The sequence below is a fragment of the Ornithorhynchus anatinus genome, chromosome 2 (genome assembly GCF_004115215.2).
Source record: "Ornithorhynchus anatinus isolate Pmale09 chromosome 2, mOrnAna1.pri.v4, whole genome shotgun sequence".
Classification (NCBI taxonomy): domain Eukaryota; kingdom Metazoa; phylum Chordata; class Mammalia; order Monotremata; family Ornithorhynchidae; genus Ornithorhynchus; species Ornithorhynchus anatinus.
This window is the reverse complement of record NC_041729.1, coordinates 170,382,186-170,403,545: the sequence shown is the minus strand read 5'-3', so window position 1 is coordinate 170,403,545 and position 21,360 is coordinate 170,382,186. Positions and strand designations below refer to the sequence as shown.

General features: G+C 49.8%; 1 protein-coding gene across 1 annotated transcript in view; it reads right to left on the bottom strand.

Annotated features, from left to right (window-relative positions):
• LOC100088455 (trypsin-like) overlaps positions 1 to 20,993 on the bottom strand; it is a 50,540-nt gene extending 29,547 nt beyond the window's left edge. The window contains exon 1 of the mRNA XM_029058530.2: positions 20,685 to 20,993. Coding sequence (XP_028914363.1) covers positions 20,685 to 20,910 — 226 coding nt within the window. The 5' untranslated portion in view covers positions 20,911 to 20,993. The remainder of the gene's footprint in view (positions 1 to 20,684) is intronic.
• Between the last annotated feature and the right edge of the window lie 367 nt (positions 20,994 to 21,360).

Below are 21,360 nucleotides of genomic sequence, written 5' to 3'. Positions count from 1 at the left end.
TGGAGGTTGGGCTAGGCTGCAACTGGTGGAGGCTAAGCCCCGGTGGAAGTGGTGGCCAACAGGACTCAAGGCTCCAGGGACTAGACATTAAGTCTAAAAAAGCACTCCCGTTTCAGCCAGAGCCTGTCACCTCACCCCCCTCCACTTTCCATTACCTCCCCTCACCTCTCATCTTCTCTCCTCTTTCCACTCTCCCTGTTTCTGTGTCCCATTCCCCACCCCGCTCTATTTTCCCATGCATTTTCCAAAAAACATAAACCATTATCACCTTTCCAACTCTGTCTTCCTTCCTGCCTCTCTGTGAATCCTTACCTTCATTCACCGCACACCTCTCTCCCTATCTCTATTTCTCCCTGCCCACTCCTGCTGTCTCTCTTTCTCGCTCTCTCCCCACTGCTTTCTGCCCTGGAGGCTCTGGGCTTGGGGTTCTGATCTCTCAGTGGCCGAGCAGAGGTATCTGGAAGAGAGGAACCACGGTGAAGATCCAGTGTTACCAGAACGACAGTGACCACTCTTTCCTGTACTGGTACCGGCAACTGGCGGGACAGGGTCTGGTGCTCATGGCCTCGGCAAACCTGGACTCCACAGCCTCCTACGAGATGGGGTTTAACGACACCAAGTTCCCCATCCAACGCCTAGAAGTGAAGTCTTCATCCCTAGAGGTGACAGAGCTGGGGCCAGAGGACAGCGGCCTCTACTTCTGCGCCACCAGTGACACACGGTGCCAGATGGGGACAGGAAGCTGAACAAGAACCTTGCCAGCCCCACCCCACCCCGGTTAGCGGGACCCTGGTGGAGGGGAAACCATAGCCCTGACACCTGAGAATGAGATTGTGTGCATGTGTGAGATTGTGTGCACGTGCCAGTGTGTAGGTGTTGGATCTGTGTGTGAGATTGCATGTGCGGTGCATGCCAGTGTGTGTGTGTGTGTGTGTGTTGGAGGGGGAGGTTGTTTCATGTGCTGGGTGCTAGGTTGGGGCCCACAGAGAGGCAAGGTGGCCTCAGGGATCTCTCTGGGAGTTTCCAGGGCAAAGGGGCTCAGGAGAGGGAGAGAGGGAGCAAAGTTGTGGGGAGCAAGGACCAGCCTAACTTTGCACCTAGTCCTCCCTGCCAGTCTGGGTGAGTGGGATGAGCTAGTCTTGGGCTCCATGTCTGGAGTTTCTCACTCAGCCCTGCCCGTCCCCTGCTCTAAGGAAGACCAGTGTCCTCAAGAGGCTTCAGCTTTGCTCAGAGCAAAGGCGAAAGTCCAACATGCAAGCAACCACGCTGACAAGTGACCCAACATCCTGAACCGGAAATGGGGGAGGGCCAAGAGGCAGGACCTGACAGGTTTGGGTCCAGGGGTCTTTCCTTGCAGCAGTCCCTGGGGAGAAGGAGGCAGGGAGAGAGTGAACTGGGGAGAATGGAAAGGTCGTTTTTGTGTACAGGAAAAGAGTTGGCTTTGCTGGAGAGGGACCTTCTGGGATGTGGCCTGGGGCTGGGACAACTGGAAAAAGGCAGAGGCCCAGGGTCATCCCCTAGGAGTCACTAGGGTTCAGTGTGACCCCACTGGAAGCAGTAGGGTGGGGAGCCAGTAAAAACAGGATTGTCGGAGAGCAGTTCCCGCACATACACCCACCCCCCCCACACACACACAGTCTTCCCAAGGATCCCAAAGCCCATTCCACTTCATGAGAGATTTTTTTTTATAGCTGCCCTCGAGGCTGAGGTGCAACTGATTCTTGGGGGGAACTAGTTGGGTCTATGAGCACCTGCCACATACCCTGCCCTGCAGCCCCCCAAGAGGGTTTGGGAAGGACAGGGGTCAATCCAGTCCCCCAAAGTCTGCAAGGGAAAGTGAAGGAGAGCAGAGAGTCAGAGGGGAGTGTCTCAAAACCCTGAATAACAGTCAGGGCTGGGGGTGGGAATAGGGTTGGGGACAAAGCAGTGAGAGGGAGCCACAATTTCCTAGTACAATCCAACCACCACACTTCGGTCCTCTAATGCCAATCTACTGACTGTACTTTGATCTCATCTATCTTGCCACCATCCCCTCACCCACATCCTGCCTCTGGCCTGGAACACCCTCCATCTTCTTATCCTTCAGACAATCTCTCTCCCCACCTTCAAAGCCTTACTGAAGGCACTTCTCCAGAAGGCATTCCCCAACTAGGCCCTCTTTTCCAGCCACTCCTACTCCCTTCTGCATCACCCTTGCACTTAGATTTTCACCTTTCATTCACCCCTCCCTCAGCCTCACTGTGCTTATGTAGGTATCCATAATTTATTCATTTATATTAATATCTATCTTCCTCTCTAGATTGTCAGTTTGTTTTGGGCAGGGAATGTATCTACCAACTCTGTTACATTGTACTCTCCCTAGTGCTTAGTACAGTGGTCTGCACCCATTAAGCATTCAATAAATATGATTGATAGATTAATTGAGTGATTTAGACAGTGGCCCTCGAAGACAGCAGCATCAGTTTCTCAAGGACCCTTCAGTTTCACTGTTGTGGGAACAGGCCAGCCCGGCTGAAGGGAGACCCATTACCTCCCTGAACCACAGCTGGCTCAGCCCACAGGAGGAGGTGCAGAGCAGCATGGCAGTGGGGAAGGGAACAAGAAGGGTAAGAGATGAGGAGAGACACTGGGTCTCAGAAACAAAGAGCACATTCTTAATGCCATTTTGTTGTCCAGGTTGTTGTTAATAGTCAGTCACTCAGTCAGTCAGTCGTATTTATGGAGCACTTACTATGCAAAGTACACTATACCAAGTTATTTGGAGAATGCAATATAATGATATAAAAATATTGGTGTTGGTATTACTGTCAAGATTGTTGGTAATGTTGTCAAGGTTGTTGTGTCCTGATTGGACACACGGGAAGCAGCGTGGCTCAGTGGAAAGAGCCTGGGCTTCGGAGTCAGAGGTCATGAGTTCGACTCCTGGCTCTGCCACTTGTCAGCTGTGTGACTGTGGCAAGTCACTTAACTTCTCTGTGCCTCAGTTACCTCATCTGGAAAATGGGGATTAACTGTGAGCCGCACGTGGGACAACCTGATTACCCTGTATCTACCCCAGCGCTTAGAACAGTGCTCTGCACATAGTAAGCACTTAACAAATACCAATATTATTATTATTATTTTATTTCTCAGATGGGTCCAGTCTTGGCCACAGTGTTACTACAGCCGGCAGCCAAGTTCATGGCCATTTGTGGGTCACTTCAGCTAATTCCCCACTCAAAAAAATTCAGGGAGATCCTATACACTCAACCCCACGTGGTGCCCCCGGCTTCCAGCGCCCTCAGCAAGTACCACGATTATTATCATCACTCCTCCTCAGTAAAGAGCCATCATGACTCTCAGCCCTTAAAAAGCTGCACCTATCTGTGATTTTCAGACTTGAGCCCCAGATTTTGCGAGAGGTCTCTGGGATCCAGCTAAGCAATCCTTCTAACAGAGGGTAGGGCTTTTTTTGTGGAATTTTTAAGGGCTTACTATATGCCAGTCACTGTATTGAGTGCTGGGGTAGATAAAAAACTAATCAGGTTGGACAGAGTCTTTGTCCCACATGGGACTCAGAATCTTGATCCCAAATTTACAGATGAGATAACTGAGGCACAGAGAATTCAAGTGATTTGCCCAAAGTCACACAGCAGACCTGCAGCAAAGCTGGGATTAGAACCTCATGTTGCTTGGGGCCTGGAGAGAACCTCCCTTCCACCTCTGCATTGCAATCGCGATTGTGCCCTAGCCACATGAGTCCCACAGTCTCTGCTTGCCCAGAATGTGGACAATATCAATCATAACTGACTCTGAATTTATTAGTCAACTAACCACTATCAATAAATCCCTAAATGGTAAACTCTTCCCATAAAGCTGAGAAGCAGCATGGCCTAGTGTTAAGACTATAGGTCTGGGAGTGATGAAATCTGGCTTCTAATCCCAGCTCTGTCACTTGACTACTGTGTGATTTTGGACTAAGTCACTTAACTTCTCTGTGCCTCAGTTTCCTTATCTGTAAATGTGGATTGAATACCTGTTTTTCATTCCCTCTTAAACTAATAGCCCTGTGTGGGGCAAAGACTGTGTTCAACCTCATTATCTTGCAGCATTCCCAGTGCTTAGCAATCTGTTTTCACTTCAAGCTTAACATGCCCAAAACAGATGTCCTATCTACCCTCCCAAATCTTGCCCTCCCCATTACTTTCCCATCACTGTAGATGGCACCACCATCCTTCCTGTCTCACAAGCCTAGGCATTATCCTTGACTCCTCTCTCACTCCACCCAAGTATTCAATCCATCACTAAATGATATTGGTTCCACCTTCACAACATCGCTAATATCCTCCCTGTCCTCTACATCCAAACTTCTACCTTGTTAATATAGTCACTTATACTTTCTGTCCCTGATTACTCTATCAGCCTCCTTGCTGACCTCCCAGCCTCCTCCTCCCAGGTTCTCTCCAGTCCATACTTCACTCTGCTGCCCGGATCATTTTTCTATAAAAGATTTCAGGACATGTTTCTCTACTCCTCAAGAAATTCCAATGGTTGCTCATCCACTTCCACGTCAAACAAAAACTCCTCACCATGGGCTTTAAAGCACTCAGTCACATTGCCATCACCTTGCCCTCCTCCTACCTCACCTCACTACTCTCCTACTACAACTCAGCCTTCAAACTTTGTTCCTCTAACACGAACTTTCTCACTGTGACTCGATCTCATCTATCTCACCGCCGACCCCTCACCCTTGCACCCTTTCTGGCCTGGAACTCCTTTCCTCCTCAAATCTGACAATTACTCTCTCCACCTTCAAAGCCTTATTGAAGACACATCTCCTCAAAGTGGCCTTCCCTGTCTGAGTCTGTTTTCCTCTTCTCCCACTCCCTTCTGCATCTCCCTAACTTGATCCCCTTAATCAACCCCCTTCCAAGCCCCACAGCACTTACACATATATCTGTAATTTATTTATTTTTATGTCTGTCTCCCCTCTAGACTATAAGTTTGGTGGGAGTGGGGAATGTGTATGTTTTTTGTTATATTATACTCTCCCCAGTGCTTAGTACAGTGCTCTGCACATAGTAAGTGCTCGATAAATATGAATGAATGAATTACTGGTACGTGGCAAATAATAATAATAATAATAATGTTGGTATTTGTTAAGCGCTTACTATGTGCCAAGCACTGTTCTAAGCGCTGGGGTAGACATAGGGGAATCAGGTTGTCCCACGTGGGGCTCACAGTCTTAATCCCCATTTTACAGCTGAGGGAACTGAGGCACAGAGAAGTTAAGCAAGGCTTAACATATAACTACAGTTATACCATTAACAAAGAGGAAAGTTTTCTTGTTCCTGAACCTAAGTTCTTCAGTACAGCTTTCTGGTTGGGGTTCTTCGAATCTGCAGATATCCTATTAACTGCAGCTCTTTTTGGATGATCCTGATGACCCTGAAGAAATAACCTCACTCTCATGCTCAAGCCCTCTGGACAGTGTTCTCCTGGGCCGGACACTCTGATGGCTTGTCCTCAACACTACCTCAGGTGGCCTTGGGTGTGGGCTTCATCCCCAATTACCAGTCTCCAGAGTCAGAGGTCATGGGTTCGACTCCCGGCTCTGCCACCTGTCAGCTGTGTGACTGTGGGCTTAACTTCTCTGTGCCTCAGTTACCTCATCTGTAAAATGGGGATTAATTGTGAGCCTCACGTGGGACAACCTGATTACCCTGTATCTTCCCAAGTGCTTAGAACAGTGCTCTGCACATACTAAGCGCTTAACAAATACCAACATTATTATAATCCTCTCCTGCACATGGCTGTGTCATGGAGGGGTCATCGCTGACACCAACTGTAGAGGTTTGGAGCACACGAGAACCACTTTCCTTTCCTGAGACTTCTGACTTTTGTTTTCCATCTGGAGCAGAGGGGGAGCTTAGCTTGGCCCTCACGCTCCGCTGATGGAGGCTGAAATCTCCCATTTCCAGGATAGGCCTCCCAATTTAGTATTTCTGAGTCAATTCCCTAGACACTGGATGCTGGAGATTCTCCTAGAGGAGATGTACCGATCCGGTGGCTGCAGTAGCCATCACTGAGGTGGCCCTGGGCCTCCCTCTCATTTCAGCTCTTCACCCAGCTCCCTCAGAGTAGGGGAAGGAGTGTGAGGCTCTTAGTTCTGCCTGGAGGATCAGAAAACCAGCATTTGCCCCTGGCAATGTAGACCAGTCAGAGATGACCAGATTGAGGAATTGGAGGGTGGGGGCATGCTGAACAGTCCGGGTGGGTCTTGGTTTGCCCCACTCCCCCTGGGCCCTGGCTCACAGAAACACTTCCTGCAAGGCCCAGGGTCAGGGAGTTGGGAAATGAGAATCTCGGACCGGCCCCGAGTGGCCACCTGCCTCTCTTTGAGGAAGGGCCTGGGCTGTCAGAACAGGCAGGGACAGTGATATAATAATAATAATTTTGGTATTTGTTAAGTGCTATGTGCAGAGCACTGTTCTAAGCGCTGGGGTAGATTCAGGGTAATCAGATTGTCCCATGTGAGGCTCACAGTCTTAATCCCCATTTTACAGATGAGGTAACTGAGGCACTGAGAAGTTAAGTGACTTGCCCACAGTCACACAGCTGACAAGTGGCAGAGCCGGGATTTGAATCCATGACCTCTGACTCCCAAGCCCGGGTTATTTCCACTGAGCCACGAGACAGGTCCCGCCCAGAAGGGTTGGAACAACACAGAGCCCCCAACCCACCCCTCACTCCAGGGGAAACAGCCCTGAGTTGGGAGAGCCCTCAGTCCAGCCCCGACCTCTCCATGGGCCCCGTGCCAATGTGGTTGGTGGCCCTTTGTGTCCTGGGAGCGTTGAGTCCTGGGCACAGATGGGAAATACCCTGGCTGGGCTGGCCGGGGCCCAGCTCCAGCCCTTTCCCTGGCAGCATCTTAGTTACCTTATCTGTAAAATGGGGATTAAGATTGTGAGCTCCACGTGGGACAACCTGATTATCTTATATTTACCCCAGAGTTTAGAACAGTGCTTGGCACATATAGTACGTGCTTAACAAATGCCATTATTATTATTATCTCTGGACATCCAATCTCTTCTGAGTGGCTCCAGGGTCCCTGCCACTAGAAAATGGGCAAAGTGAGAAGAAGTGTGGCCGAGTGAAAGGGATACAGGCCTGGGAGTCAGATGACCTGGGTTCTAATCCTGACTCCCCAACTCATCTGCTGTGTGACCTTGGGCAAATCACTTACCTTAAAAGCATCCTCAACCAGCCGAGCTCCCTGTCCTTGCCAGCCTCGCATCCTCCCCCATGGATGGGAACTTTCTCCTCTTTCCTTCTCATTTTATGTTCCTCAGTTCTTATGATGATTCTTCACTCGTGGAGACCCATCATCCACCCTAGCTGCTCGGCTACCTGCAGTGAGCCAATCCTTCTTTCTCTCTTGGTTCCTGTTTCTCCTCTCTCACCAGTAGCCTCTACACTCCATTTCTCCCACTCCTCTGCTACAAATCATCTCTTCTCTCTCACCTTCCCACCCACCTGCTCTTTCACGTCTTCCCCGGCCCTCTTCTTCCCACATCACCCAACCCATGTCTCACCCCCTTCAACTCAGCAAATCTAACCACGTCTCCACCAGGAGGAGGCACTATGACACTGACAGCTTTCTTTCGGAACTTGTCCACACTTAACTCTTCTCCCTTAAGTGGCTACAGTCTTTACTTCTTAAGTTCTGTTTCCCTGCCATGGGCCCTGGGCCAATGTAGTTGGTGGCCATTTGTGTCCTGGGAGCAGGTGAGTCCTGGACGCAAATGGGAAATCCCCCTGCTGGGCTGGCCGGGCCCCAGCTCCAGCCCTTTCCCTGGCAACGCCTGGCCCCCGGCCTCTGCCTCCTGCCCTCTCTCTCCCTCGCCCGCAGGCCCCGTGGATGCCGGAGTCACCCAGACTCCCAGACACCTGGTCACCGCTGAGCTGTGAGCACAACTAGAGCCACCATTACATGTACTGGTACCGGCAGGATCAGGGGTGTACTGGGTACCGGCAGGATCAGGGGTAAGGACCAAACCTCATGTTTTACTTAGTGTCTCAAACAGAAAACATGACAGTCCTGCACCGCTTCCAACCTCACTGTCCAAAGGCTGGAGACTGCACCCTGGACAACAGGGCCGCAGAGCTGGGAAACTCCTCGGGTTTCCTGTGTGCCAGCAGTGAAGACAGAGCGCTGCAGCCTCCCCAACTCAACAACAGCCCAAGAAGGCGGGACGCCCCTGTTCCAACAGCCCCTAGGAAATTTCCGGTGTGGGGGGCGCATGTGGAGAGGGGTGCAATCGGATGATTGGAGAGGAGGCAGGTGACCATCAAGTGCAGATGCCCTTCTCCACCCCCTCTTCCCTCCCACACACAAACACGCACACTTGTCTTCCTCTCAGGCTCTCGGCCTCTTTCCGGGGCCCTCATCGTGGAGTCCTGCATATACACACATAAATTTGCTTTCTATGAGTTCCAACATCTGTGACAGTAATAACGATCATCATCTTCTTCTGAGCTCTTCCTATGTGCAGAGGACTGTGCTGAGCACCTACTATATGAAAAGTGCCGCCCTGGGCTTCTACTGCATGCAAAGTGCTGTCCTGGGTGCCTTAATTTGCAAGGCAGTGTCCTAGATTCCTACATTGTGTGGAGCTCTGGGCTGGACTCCTACTATTCATTCATTCAATCATATTTATTGCATGTTTACTGTGTGCAGAGTACTGTACTAAGCCCTTGATAATAATTATAATTATGGTTTGTGTTAAGCGCTTACTATGTGCTAGGGATTATTCATTCATTCATTCAATAGTATTTATTGAGCGCTTACTATGTGCAGAGCACTGTACTAAGCGCTTGGGATGAACAAGTCGGCAACAGATAGAGACAGTCCCTGCCGTTTGACGGGCTTACAGTCTAATCGGGGGAGACGGACAGACAAGAACAATGGCACTAAACAGCGTCAAGGGGAAGAACATCTCGTAAAAACAATGGCAACTAAATAGAATCAAGGCGATGTACAATTCATTAACAAAATAAATAGGGTAACGAAAATATATACAGTTGAGCGGACGAGTACAGTGCTGTGGGGATGGGAAGGGAGAGGTGGAGGAGCAGAGGGAAAAGGGGAAAATGAGGCTTTAGCTGCGGAGAGGTAAAGGGGGGATGGCAGAGGGAGTAGAGGGGGAAGAGGAGCTCAGTCTGGGAACGCCTCTGGAGGAGGTGATTTTTAAGTAAGGTTTTGAAGAGGGAAAGAGAATCAGTTTGGCGGAGGTGATTATACTAAACCTGGGGTGAATACAAGCAAATCGGGTTGGGTACAGTCCCTGTCCCATGTGGAGCTCACAATCTCAATCTCCATTTTGCAGATGAGGGAACTGAGGCACGGAGAAATGCAATAACTTGTCCAAGGTCACAGAGCAAACAAGTGGCAGATCAGGGATTAGAACCCATGACCTTCTGACTCACTGGCCCGTGCTCTATCCACTACACCATACTGCTTCTCTATATACAAGCAATGTCCTAGTTGTCTACTGTGTCTAGAGCACTGTCCTGGCTACTTGGCAAAGCACAACTGAGTAAGAGATCTCCAGGGACAGATTCGGGGATTAGGGAGAGCTGAAGGAACAATCAGCCAATCATATTTATTGAGCGCTTACTGTGTGCAGAACACTGTGCTAAGCACTGGGGAGATTATAATATAATAATAAACAGACACATCCACTGCCCATAACGACATTACAGCCTAGAAGGGTGGGAGGGGGTAGGGAAGTGGGGATGAGGATCGGAAGGGGAGGAGTCCGGGGCAGTCCGTGGCGGGGGGGAGGGGAGGGAGGGGATACCTGCTCTCCCCCAGGCGCTGCTCGGAGCCGGCCCAGGCCCGGGAGAGGGGACAACAAGCAGAGGAAACGGGATCGGGAGGATGCGCAGATTCCTGCAGCTGCGGCTGCTGCTGCCACTGCTGCTGGGGCCCAATAGGAGTCTTGGGCCGGGGGAGGGGGCGGAGAGGGGGCCGCACGGCCAGCTCAGAGGGCTCAGGGATCGAGGCGGGCAGGGGTCCGTGCCCATCGGCTGGCCGCACTCAAGGGGACCCGGCGGGGGAAGGGATCGGAGTGAGAGGGCTGGAGGGAGCTTGGGGCACTGGAGTGGGGACGCGGGCTTGGCCCAGCTGCACCGGGCAGAGGCTGAGGTCCGGTGGAGGTGAAGGCTGATGGGACCCGAGGCTCCTGGGACTGGATCACCGGAACTTAAACCATGCTCCCTCCCGCTTCAGCCAGGCCTTCTGTCTCTTCTTCCCCACTCCATCTCCCGCCGCCGCCCCTTCCCTCACCTCTCATTTTCTCTCCTCTTTCCTCTCTTCCTGTCTCTGTCACCCCTTCCTCTCATCTTCTCTCTTCTTTCCTCTCTTCCTGTCTATCATCCTCCCTGCCTCCCCTGTATTTTACAATAAACCATAAACCATTTTGGTTCTCTCCAATTCTCCCGCCCCTGCCTATCTGTGAATCCTGAACTTCACTATCTGCACATCTCTCTCCCTGTTTCTATGTCTCCCTGCCTCTACCTCTCTCTGCCAATTTCTCTCTCCTCCTCTCCCACAACTGCCCTCTGCGCTGGAGGCTCTGGTTCTGATCTCGCAGTGGCCAAGCAGAGGTATCTGGAAGAAGGGAACCACGGTGATGATCCAGTGTTACCAGAACGACAGTGACCACACTAACCTCTTCTGGTACCAGCAGCTGGCTGGGCAGGGTCTCGTTCTTATGGCCTCGACCATCTTGGGCTCCAGAGCCTCCTATGAGAAGGGGTTCAAGGAGACCAAGTTCCCGATCAAACACACAAAAGTGAAGTCTTACTCTCTAGAGGTGATGAAGCTGGAACCAAAGGACAGCGGCCTCTACTTCTGCGCAACCAGCGACACAGTGCTGGATGGGGGACAGGGAGCTGAGCAAGAACCTCACCGGCCCAGCCCCACCCCGGGCAGTAACATCCCAAGGGAAAGGCAAACCACAGCCCTGACACCTGGGTATGTGAGACTGTGTGTATGTGTGAGATTGTATGTGTGTGTGTGCATGCTAGTGTGTAGATGTTGGGTGTGTGTGAGAGATTGCATGTGTGGTGCATGCCAGTGGCGGGGGGGCTGGGGAGGGTTGTTTATGGGGGCGTGTGTGTGTGTGCGTGCACGCATGTGCTGGGTGGTAGGTTGGGAATGGTGAGCCTCCTCCTCTGGGAGAGGCAGGGAGGCCCTGAGAACTGTCTGGCAGGGTCCAGGGGGAGGAGGATCTCAGGGGAGGGAAAGAGAGCAGGGGCCAGTCTTACTTTGCACTGAGTCCTCCTCATCCACTTGAGTTCCAGGGGCAAGGCTGAATTCACCAAGGGAGTGAGAATAGATGGAAAACAGAAGGGGACCAAAAACTGACCCTTGAGGAACCCCCTACAGTTAGGGGATGGGAGAGGGAGGAGCCCATGAAGGAGACTGAGAATGAATGGGCAGAGAGATTAGAGGAGACAGTTCCTGTCTTTTATGAAGCTCAGTCTAAGTGTTATGGGCAGGGAAAAGTCTGCTAATTCTGCTGTATTATAATTTCCCAAGTGCTTAGTGCAGTGCTCTGAACAGGAGAAGCAGCGTGGCTCAGTGGAAAGAGCCCGGGCTTCGGAGTCAGAAGTCATGGGTTCAACTCTGCCACTTGTCAGCTGTGTGACTGTGGGCAAGTCACTTCACTTCTCTGTGCCTCAGTTACCTCATCTGTAAAATGGGGATTAACTGTGAGCCTCACGTGGGACAACCTGATGACCCTGTATCTACCCCAGCGCTTAGAACAGTGCTCTGCACATAGTAAGCGCTTAATACCAACATTATTATAGTATGTGCTCAATGAATACCAGAGATTGATTGACTGTGGAGGGGCCGTCTGGGTGGAACTTTGGGCTGGGTCAGCTGGAGAAAGACAGAGGCTCAGGGTTGAGTCGTAGCAGTCACTGGGGGGCAATGTGGCCCCACTGGAACCTATAGGGCGGGACAGTATAAGGACAGGAGGGTCAAGGAGCAGTTCCTGAACAGATACCCACACCCTCTCTCCAAACAGTCTCCCTGAGGCTCCCAAAGGCCCTTCCACACCATTATAGATTCTTCACAGCTGCCCCCATGGCTGAAATGCAGCTGATTCAGGGTAGGACTAACTGGGTCTTTGGGCAACTGCCACAAACCCTGCCTTGCCCAGTAGGTGTTTGGAGGAGGTAGGGATCAGTCCAGGCCCTCAGAGCCTGCAAGGGAAAGTGAGGGAGAGCAGAGAGTCTGGGAATTGTCCCAAAACCCTGAATAATGGCCAGACCTGGAGGCAGAGCAGTGAGAATGAATGACCTGGGAGGCAGCAGTACCAGTCTCTCGAAGACCCATCAGCATTGCTGCTGTGGGAACAGGCCAGCTAAAGGCAGGCCTATCCCCTCCCTGAACCACAATCAGCTCAGCCCACAGGAGGCCACATGGGGAATAATAATAACACTTGTTTAAATGCTTACTACGTGCTAAGCACTGTTCTAAGCACCGGGGTAGATACATGTTAATCAGGTTGGATACAGGCCCTGTCATTTATTCATTCATTTATTCAATCATATTTATTGAGCACTTACTGTGTGTAGAGCTCTGTGCTAAGCACTTGGGAGAGCACAAAACAACAATAAGCAGATACATTTCCTGCCCTCAATGAGCTTAGAGTCTAGAGGTTGGGAGACAGACATGAATACAAATGAAATTACAGATATGTACATTAGTACTGTGGGGCTGAGAGTGGGAAAGAGCAAAGGGAACAAGTCAGGGTGGGAGTGGGAGATGAGGAAAGGTGGGGTTTAATCTGGGAAGGCCTCTTGGAGGAGATGTGCCTTCAATAAGGCTTTGAACTGGGGGGAGAGTAATTGTCTGTCACATATGAGGAGGGAGCAAATCCCAGGCCAAAGGCAGGAGGTGAACTAGGTATCGGTGGTGAGGTAGGTGAGATCAAGACGTGGGGCTCACACTCTTAATCCCCATTTTACAGATGAGGTAACTGTGGCCTAGAGAAGTGAAGTGATTGCCCAAGGTCACTTAGCAGGCATGTGGTGGAGCAGGGATTAGAACCCAGCTCCTTCTGACTCCCAGGCCTATGTCCTATCCACTAAGCAATGCTACTTAGAGGGGGATGCGAAGAGGTAGAGCAAGAGATCAGGAGGGAGACCAGGACTCAGCAGTACGAAGCACATTATTGTCACTATTTTGTTTTCCAGGTTGTTGTTATTAAGATTGTTGTTTTGTGATTGGGTTCTCATTGTTCAGATGGGTCCAATCTTGGCCCACAATGTTACTGGAGCCAGCAACCAAGTCCATGGTCATGTGGGGTCACCTCAGCTTTTTCCCCAACCCCAAAAAACCACTGGGAGACTCCCAGACCCTCAACATCTTGCAGTGTCCCCAAGTTCCAGTGCCCTTAGCTTCTTCTTCCTGATTAAGGAATCATGACACTCAGCCTTTAAACAACTGCCCCCAACCCTAAGATGTTGTGAGAGAACTCTGGGGTCTAATTAGGCAGCCCTCATTCCAGCCCTCATTCCAAGGCAGGTAGTTATTTTTTTAAATGGAATTTAAGTTCTTGCTAAGGGCCAAGCACTGTACTAAACTCTGGGGTAGATACAAGCTAATCAAGTGCCCACCTACTTTTTTGAGAAAATTGAAACCAACAAGCATGATCTCCCTAAAATTTCCCCTCCTCCATCTCAGTCCCTCCCCAATCCTTCCCCTTCTTCAACTTCAATCTTTCCCAACAGTATCTCAAGCCCCCTCCAACTGAAAATCTGACCCCATGCCTTCATAACTTATCGAAAGGCTTGCCTCCCCACTTTTCCCCTCCCTATCTGCCATCTTCAACAGTTCACTCTCCAATGGCTTCTTCCCTACTGCTTTCAAACATGCCCATGTCTCCCCTATCCTAAAAACAACCCTCCCTTGACCCCGTGGGCTCCCTCCAGTTATCGCCCTGTCTCCCTCCTACCATTCCTCTCCAAACTCCTTGAGCAAGCTGTCTATACTGGACATCTCAAGTTCCTCTCTTCCAATTCTTGATCCCCTCCAACCTGGTTTCTGTCTCCTTCACTCCACAGAAATTGCCCTCTCTAAGGTTACCAATCATCTCTTTCTTGACAAATCCAATGGCCTCTACTCCATCCTACTCCTCCTTGACCTCTCAGCTGCCTTTGACACTGTTGATCAACCCCTTCACCTGTAAACATTATCCAACTTCAGCTTCACTGACCTGGCCCTCTCATGGTTCTCCTGTCTCTGTGGCCACTCATTCTCAATCTCTTTCACAGCCTTCTCCTCTGCTTCCCACCCCCTAACTGTGGGGATCCCTCAAGGTTCAGTGCTAGGTCCCCCTCCATTTTCTGTCTATACTCACTCTCTTGGAGAAATAATTTGCTTATACGATAATAATAATAATAATGGTATTTGTTAAGCACTTACTATGTGCCAAGCACTGTTCTAAACGCTGGGGGGGCTACAAGGTAATCAGGTTGTCCCACATAAGGTTCACAGTCTTAGTCCCCACTTTACAGATGAGGTTACTGAGGCACAGAGAAGCTAACTGACTTGCCCAAAGTCACACAATTGACAAATGGCGGAGCTGGGATTAGAACCCATGGCCTCTAACTCCCAAGCCCGTGCTCTTTCCACTGAGCCATGCTGCTTCTCCTATGGCTTCAATTACTATCTTTATGTGGATGATTCCTGAATCTACATCTCCAACCCTGATCTCCCTCCCTATCTGCAGTCTCACATCTCCTCCTGCCTTCAAGACATCTCTACTTGGATGTCCTCTCATCATCTCAAGTTTCATATGGCTAAAACTGAACTTCTTATCTTCCCACCCAAACCCTGTCCTCCCTCTCACTTTCACATAACTGAAGACAGCACCACCATCCTTCCCCTCTCACAGGTCCATAACCTCGGCTATACTTGACTACTCTCTCTCTCTCATTCGACCCACTTATTCAATCCATCAGTAACTCCTGTTGGTTCAACCTTCACAACATCACTAAAATCCTCCCTTTCCTCTCAATCCAAACTGCTACCAGGTTAATTCAATCACTTACCATATCCTGCCTTGATTACAATTTCAGTCTCCTTGATGACCTATCAGCTTCCTGTCCCTCACCACTCCAGTCTAAACCTCACTCTCCTGCTTGGGTCATTTTTCTATGAAAATGTTCAGCCCATCTTCCCCCTCTTCTCAAGACCCTCCAGTGTTTGCCCATCCACCTCCACATCAAACAGAAACTCCTTACATCTGCTTTAAAGCACTCAATCACCTTTCCCCCTCCTAGCTCACTTCATTACTCTCCTACTACAACCCAGACCATACACTTTACTCTTCTAATGCTAATTTTCTCAAGGTACCTCTACCTTGTCTGTCTTACCACTGACCTCTCACCCATGTCCTGCCTTCCTTCTATATCCATCAGACAATGACTCTCCCCACCTTCAAAACCTTACTGAAAGCACATCTCCTCCAAGAGGCCTTCCCTGACCAAGCACTCCTTTCTTCTTCTCACACTCCCTTCTGCGCCACTTTGACTTGCTCCCTTTGTTCATCCCCCCTCCCAGCCCCACAACATTTATGTACATATCTGAAATTTAATTTATTTAATGTCTTTCTCCTCCTCTAGACCATAAGGTCATTTTAGGCAGGGAATGTGACTGCTATATTGTTATATTGTGCTCTCCCAAGTGCTTTGCGCAGTGCTGTGCACACTGTAAATTCTCAATAAATACAATTGACTGACAAACACAATCCATGTCCCACAGTGGGCTCACAGTTTTAGTCCCCAATTTACAGATGAGTTAGCTGAGGCACAGAGAAGTAAAATGACTTTTCCTAGGTCACAAAACAAAACAAATGTCGGAGCCAGGATTAGAACCCAGGTTGCTGTGGACCTGGAGAGAGTCTCTCTCCTGCCTCTGCACTGAAGTAGGAATTTTGTCTAGTCAACATGAATCCCACCATTTCTGCTTGCCCAGAAGGTGAACAATAGTCATCATAACTGATTTTCAATTAAAGGCCAAATAATATAATTTAATTAGGCAAATAACCACTCTCAATAAATCCATAAATGGTATCACCTCCCAGTAAAGGTGAGAATCAGTGTGGCCTAGTGTTCAGTGCATGGGCCCAGGAGTCAGGAAACCTGGGTACTAATCCTGACTGACACTTGCTTTGTGATCTTGGGTAAGTCACCTCACTTCTCTGTGCCTCACCTTCCTCTTCTATAAAATGGAAATTAAATACCTGTTCTCCTTCCACCCTTTAAAATATTAACCTCATGTGGGAGAGGGACCATGTCCAAGCAGCATGGTATAGTAGATCAAGCACGGGCCTGGGAGTCAGAAGGTCATGGGTTCTAATCCTGCCTCTGCCACTTGTTTGCTGCGTCACTTTACTTCTCTGTGCCTGCTATCTCATTTATAAAATGGGAATTGAAACTGTGAGCCCCACATGGGATGGGGACTGTATCCAACTTGATTTGCTTATACCCACCCCAGGGCTTAGTAGTGCCTGGCACATAGTAAGCATTTAAGAAATGCCATCAATTTGTTATTATTATCATTATCCTATATTATATGAGAAGCAGTATGGCATACTGGATAAAGCACAGGCCTGGAAATCAGAAGGTCCTTTGTTCTAATCTCAGATCTGTCACTTGCTCTTCTATGTGACCTTGGACAAGTCACTTAACTTCTCTGCGCCTCAGTTACTTCATGTGTAAAATGGGGATTCAGGCTTTGAGCTCCAAGTGGGACAGGTTCTAGATATAACCTGATTTGCTTGTATTCACCCCAGTGCTTAGTACAGTACCTGTCACATAGTAAGTGCTTAACTAATACCACAATTATCATTATTATCCTCAGTGTTTAGCACAGTGCTTGGTACATGGCAAGTGCTCTACAAATAACTACAATAATAATAATAATGGTATTTGTTAAGTGCTTACTATATGCAAAGCACTGTTCTAAGTGCTGGGGGAGATACAAGGTGATCAGGTTGTCTCACGGGGGGCTCACCGTCTTATCCCCCATATTACAGATGAGGTAACTGAGGCCCAGAGAAGTTAAGTGACATGCCCAGAGAAGTTAAGTGACGTGCCCAAAGTCACACAGCTGACAAGTGGTGGAGCCGGGATTAGAACCCATGACCTCTGACTCCCAAGCCCGTGCTCTTTCCACTGAGCCACGCAGGGATACCATTACCAAAGAAGAAGCTATCCCTGTCCCAGTATCTTGGATCTTCCCTGCAAATTTTCTGTTTTGGGTTCTTCTAGTCTGCAGATGCCTAGTCTGGTCTCCCCCACTGACCTCAGCCCTTCTCTGGGGAAGCTGCTAATCCTGAAGATGGAGCCTCACTCAGCCCTCTGGATTGTACACTCCAGGACTGGACCCTCTGATAGCTCAACCCCAACACTACCACAGGGAGCCATGGGTTTTGTCCTCAGAAGCCCCTACCTCCTTTCCCATAATCCTGTCCTGCATGTGGTTGTGTCAGTGATGGGCCACCAGTGAGTAACTGACACTGACTATAGAGGAGATTTGGAGCTCAGGAGAATGACTTCCCCTTCCTGAGAATTCTGAGTTTCATTTCCTGACTGCCATGGAATTCTCCCACTGCTGGCTGAAGTCTCCTGGTTCCAAGACAGATCTAGAGGTACCTTTTCCAAGTCCATTTCCCAGACACTGGATGTGGGGATTCTCCTAGGGGTTATGGATCTGCCCAGGATTGCAGTGGCCATCACTGATGTGGCCCTGGACCGCCTCACTGATGTGGCCCTGAACCACCCCCTCATTTCAGCCCTTCTTCCAGCCTCCCCAGGGTGAGGGGGTAGGGTGTGAAACCTCTAGTGTTTTTTAATGGTATTTGTTAAGCCCTTAGTATGTACCAGGCACTGGTCAAAGTGCTGGGATAAATACAAGTTATTCAGGTTAATAATAATGTTAATAATGTTGGTATTTGTTAAGCTCTTACTATGTGCCGAGCACTGTTCTAAGCGCTGGGGTAGACATAGGGGAATCAGATTGTCCCACGTGGGGCTCACAGTCTTAATCCCCATTTTACAGATGAGGGAACTGAGGCACAGAGAAGTTAAGTGACTTGGCCACAGTCACACAGCCGACAAGTGGCAGAGCTGGGATTCGAACTCATGAGCCCTGACTCCAAAGCCCGTGCTCTTTCCACTGAGCCACGCTGCTAGACACAGTCCCTGTCCTATATGGGGCTCCTAGTATTTTATTTATTTGTACTGTTGTCTATCTCCCCCGTCTAGACCATGAGCTCATTTTGGGCAGCAATTGTCACTGTTTATTGTTGCATTGTACTTCCCCAAGCGCTTAGTATAGTGCTCTGCATACAGTAAGTGCTTGGTTCAGTGGAAAGAGCCCGGGCTTGGGAGTCAGACGTTATGGGTTCGAATCCTGACTCCACCACTTGCCAGCTGCATGACTTTGGGGAAGTCACTTAACTTCTCTGGGCCTCAGTTACCTCATCTGTCAAATGGGGATTAAAAACTCTGAGCCCCACGTGGGACAATCTGATCACCTTGTATCCCCCTGGGCTTAGAACAGTGCTTTGCACATAGTAAGCACTTAACAAATAGCACATTATTAACAAATACGATTGAATGAATGAATGAATGAAAAATTGCTAGTTTATGATTGAGGTAACTGAGGCACAGAGAAGTTAAGTGACTTGCCTAAGGTCACACAACAGGCAAGTGGAGAAATAATAATAATAATAATAATATTGGTATTTGTTAAGCGCTTACTATGTGCCAAGCACTGTTCTAAGCGCTGGGGTAGACACAAGGGAATCAGGTTGTCCCATGTGGGGCTCACAGTCTTAATCCCCATTTTACAGATGAGGTAACTGAGGCACAGAGAAGTTAAGTGACTTGCCCACAGTCACACAGCTGACAAGTGGCCGAGCTGGGATTTGAACTCATGACCTCTGACTCCAAAGCCCGTGCTCTTTCCACTGAGCCACGCTGCTTCTCTAGAGATTACAGATTAGAATAGAGATTAGATTAGAATCTAGAATTCTAGAATTAGAATTAGATCTAGAATTAGAATCTAGAATTAGAATAGAGATTAGAATCCAGGTCCTTCTGACTCCTTCTGACTAGGTCTGCCTGGAAGGTCAGAGAACTAGCCATGTGGACCAGTGTCCCTGTCAGGGGGATGTTTGCAGCGATACAAACCCTCTTTGTGCACAAACCCTCCCCGCCCTACCACAAACCCACGAGGGTGAGGACACCCCTGCCCAATGGCCCCTGGGATGTGGTTAGGGGTGGAAGTGGGGGGCGGTGTCAGGTGCGGAAAGGTAGTGGGAGAGGAGGCAGGTTACCATCCAGGGAAGATACACACTCATTCTAAAGAACAGGTGTGTGATATGATAATAATTATGGTATTTGTTAAGTGCTTAATAATAGTTACGGTATTATGTGCCAAGGACCTTATTAAGTGCTGGAGTGATTGCAAGCAAATCGAGTTGGACAGGGTTGGCTATCACACACATACAGACCCTTGTCTACCTTTCAGTCTCTCTGCCTCCCTCCAGCAACCTCATCCTGGAGTCCCACACACTCACCCATGAATTTGTTTTCTATTATTCATTCATTCAGGCATTCAGTTGTATTTATTGACCACTTAATGTGTGCATAGCACTGTATTAAGCATATGGGAGAGTACAATATAACAATAATGATAGGACCAAGAAGCAGCATGGCTCAGTGGAAAGAGCCCAGGCTTGGGAATCAGAGGTCATGGGTTCGAATCCTGACTCTACCACTTGTCAGCTGTGTGACTGTGGACAAATCACTTCACTTCTCTGTGCCTCAGTTACCTCCTCTGTAAAATGGGGATTAACAGTGAGCCTTATGTGGGACAACCTGATTACCCTGTACCTACCCCAGCGCTTAGAACAATGCTCTGCACATAGTAAGCGCTTAACAAATACCAACATTATCATCATCATCATCCATTGAGGGTTTACTGTGTGCAGAGTGCTGTGCTGGGCACCTATGTGAAGAGTGCTGTCCTGGACCCTTACTCTGTTCAGAATTCTGTCCTGGGCACTCTCTGTGTGAAAGCAGTGTCCTGAGCACCTGTGGAGCTCTGTGCTGAACTCATACATTGTGCAGAGCCCTGTGCTGGGCGCCTTTTCTGTATAGAGCACCGCCCTGGTGCTTGGGAGAGTTCAAATGAGTAAGAGAAATGAACTCTCCAAGGGAAGATTCGAGAATAAAGGAGAGGGAAGGGAGGAAGGCGGTGGGGGAGAGTCACATAGCTGACAAATGGCGGAGCCGGAATTAGAACCCATGACCCCTGACTCCCAAGCCTGTGCTCTTTCCATTAAGCCACGCTGCTTCCTGTCTACTGTGTGCAGAACTCTGTAGTGGACACTTACTATGTGCAAGAACTGTCAGAGGTGCTTACTGTGTGTAGAGCACTGACCTGGGTGCTTGAAAGAGTACAATTAAGAGATATGAATTCTACTTGGGGTAGATTCGGGGATGAAAAAGAGTGGAAGAAGCAAGGTAGGGAAGGGGTGGGGGACGTGGGATGAGGAGCAGAAGGGGAGGAGTCCGGGGCAGTCGGGGGGCGGGGGGCAATGGGGTACCTGCTCTCCTCCAAGCGCTGCTGGGAGCCGGTCCAGGCCCGGAGAGGGGACAACAAGCGGAGGAAACGGGATCGGGAGGATGCGGCGATTCCTGCAGCTGCGGCTGCTGCTGCCACTGCTGCTGAGGCCCAGTAGGAGTCTTGGGCCGGGGGATGGGGCGGAGAGGAGGCCGCACGGGCAGCTCAAAGGGCTCCAGGCGTCGAGGGGGGCACGGGTCCGTACCCATCGGCTGGCTGCAGTGAAGGGCACCCGGCAGGTGAAGGGGCCGGGGCAAGAGAGCAGGCAAGAGTCTGGAGGCTCCGGTGGGGCAAGTGCTGAGCTAGGCTGCACCTGGCAGAGGCTGAGGTCGGGTGGAGGTGGAGCCTAACGAGAACCGAGGCTCCTGGGACTGGACCACCGGGTCTAAATCAGCGCTCCCTCCCGCTTCAGCCAGGGCCTTCGTCACATTTCCACCTCCCCTCTCATCACTCCTCTCTTCTCTCCCTGTCTCTATGTCACTCTCCCCTTGCCTCCACTCATTTCCTCTCCTCTTTATGTTTTCCTCGTCTTTCTTTTCACCCTCCACGTCAACCATTGTATTTTCCAATTTATTTTCCATTAAACCATAAACCAATCTGGTTCTCTCCAACCCTCTGCCTCCCTGCCTCCCATTGAATCCTGACCTTCATTCTCTGCC